This window comes from Plectropomus leopardus, unplaced genomic scaffold (assembly GCF_008729295.1).
Source record: "Plectropomus leopardus isolate mb unplaced genomic scaffold, YSFRI_Pleo_2.0 unplaced_scaffold16531, whole genome shotgun sequence".
NCBI lineage: Eukaryota > Metazoa > Chordata > Actinopteri > Perciformes > Serranidae > Plectropomus > Plectropomus leopardus.
Genome location: NW_024617757.1, coordinates 1 through 1,644, shown reverse-complemented (window position 1 = coordinate 1,644; position 1,644 = coordinate 1). Strand labels below are relative to the sequence as shown.

At 44.6% G+C, this 1,644-nt stretch overlaps 1 protein-coding gene across 1 annotated transcript; it reads left to right on the top strand.

Moving 5' to 3' along the window:
* Window positions 1-381: 381 nt before the first annotated feature.
* On the top strand, window positions 382-1,638 carry LOC121964644 (calpain-1 catalytic subunit-like; the record flags this gene model as incomplete). Its single annotated transcript, XM_042514843.1, has 3 exons — window positions 382-500; window positions 1,213-1,346; window positions 1,558-1,638. Coding segments are annotated over 3 exons (334 nt in total), but the record flags the coding sequence as incomplete, so codon positions are not given.
* Between the last annotated feature and the right edge of the window lie 6 nt (window positions 1,639-1,644).

Genomic DNA, 1,644 nt, shown 5'->3' with positions numbered 1-1,644 from the left:
ACCGCCATCATCACCATCACCATCATTATCACCATCACCACCATCATCACCGCCATCATCACCATCATCATCATCGTGATGTTACTGGCCTCCTCATTTTTCCAAAGCAAAGCCAGCTGAGTGTCCCTGCTGAATATGTTACATGTAAATATCAATATGATAGTATATGTGACAGTATCAAGTCCCCTGACAGACTATATTAGCCTAACTAGGGGCTGGTCCAGACTGAGCCAGCCCTAACTATAAGCTTTATCACAAGGAAGTAATGATGACAAACGTAAATCTGATCATGTGTAATGGTTGTTGTTGTTGTTGTTGTTGTTGTTGTTGTTGTTGTTGTTGTTACTGACTGTATCAGTTTGAGCTCTGGATGTTTTGCAGGTGACTGCTGGCTGCTCGCTGCTATCGGCTCTCTGACTCTGAACGATCGACTGCTTCATCGCATCGTTCCTCACGGTCAGAGCTTTGACAGAGAATATGCCGGCATCTTCCACTTCCAGGTGAGAATCCAGCGTCCATGATGCATCCAGGTGCGTCTCAGGAGAAGGGCTGGGTGTGGTACAACACGATTACAGAGGAGGCGAAATGTCTCCCAGCTCGAACTTATTGTTTCTGAAAGCGTTCTAAAGATGTTACAGTGCAACCAAGGCAATGTTTTAGTAGTTTAGTTTTCATCGACAAGTTTTCTTTTAGTTTCCAGAACGTTCTTCTTAAATTTCAGGTAACATTCTCTATAAACATCGAAACATTTTAAATGTTTTTTTATTATTAACATATCACATTACATTTTTATAAAAAAAACTTGTATCATCTCAGTCCTCAATAATATGTTCTGAATGTTGCTTTGAAAACGTTGTTCTTTTGTTCTCATGTAACATTGCGGAAACATTTTATAAAAGAACATTCTCTGATCTGTCACCTCTCAACGTCAAAACACCCTCAGAGCGTTGCAGATCAAATGTTACGTCTCAGTCAGCATTTAACCTCACAGGAACATTATTAGAAATCCTTAAAATGTTCTTTGAATGTTAGATTATTATTACAACCTGTAAGGAACATTTGCTAATGTTGTGGGAACGCTCCCTGTTAGCTGCTTCTCTGCCTGTCTGTCTGTCTGTCTGTCTCTCTCTCTCTCTGTCCCATTGTCTGCCTCTCCGCCCGCCTCCCTGTCTGTCCCCCTGTCCCGCTGTCTCTCTGTCTGTCTCTCTGCAGTTCTGGCAGTTCGGGGAGTGGGTGGACGTGGTGATTGACGACCGCCTTCCGGTCAAAGACGGAGAGCTGATGTTCGTCCACTCGGCTGAAGGCAGCGAGTTCTGGAGCGCGCTGCTGGAGAAGGCCTACGCCAAGTAAGACCATTCAAACTGGACTCAGACCACTGTGTGCAGACAGACCGGGAGTTTCTCCTTCCAACACAACAAACAAAAGAAAAGTACACAGTGAATCTTCAGGAGGTCTGACTTCAGAAACCAGCTGAACGTGTCTGAGACTTTTCCTCAGTCAGAGTAAGAACGTTGCCTGTCTTTTGTTTTTTACTGTGTGTTTGTCGTGTGTTTTGAGGTTGAACGGCTCGTACGAGGCGCTGTCCGGCGGCAGCACCACTGAAGGTTTTGAGGACTTTACAGGCGGCGTGTCGGAGATGTATGA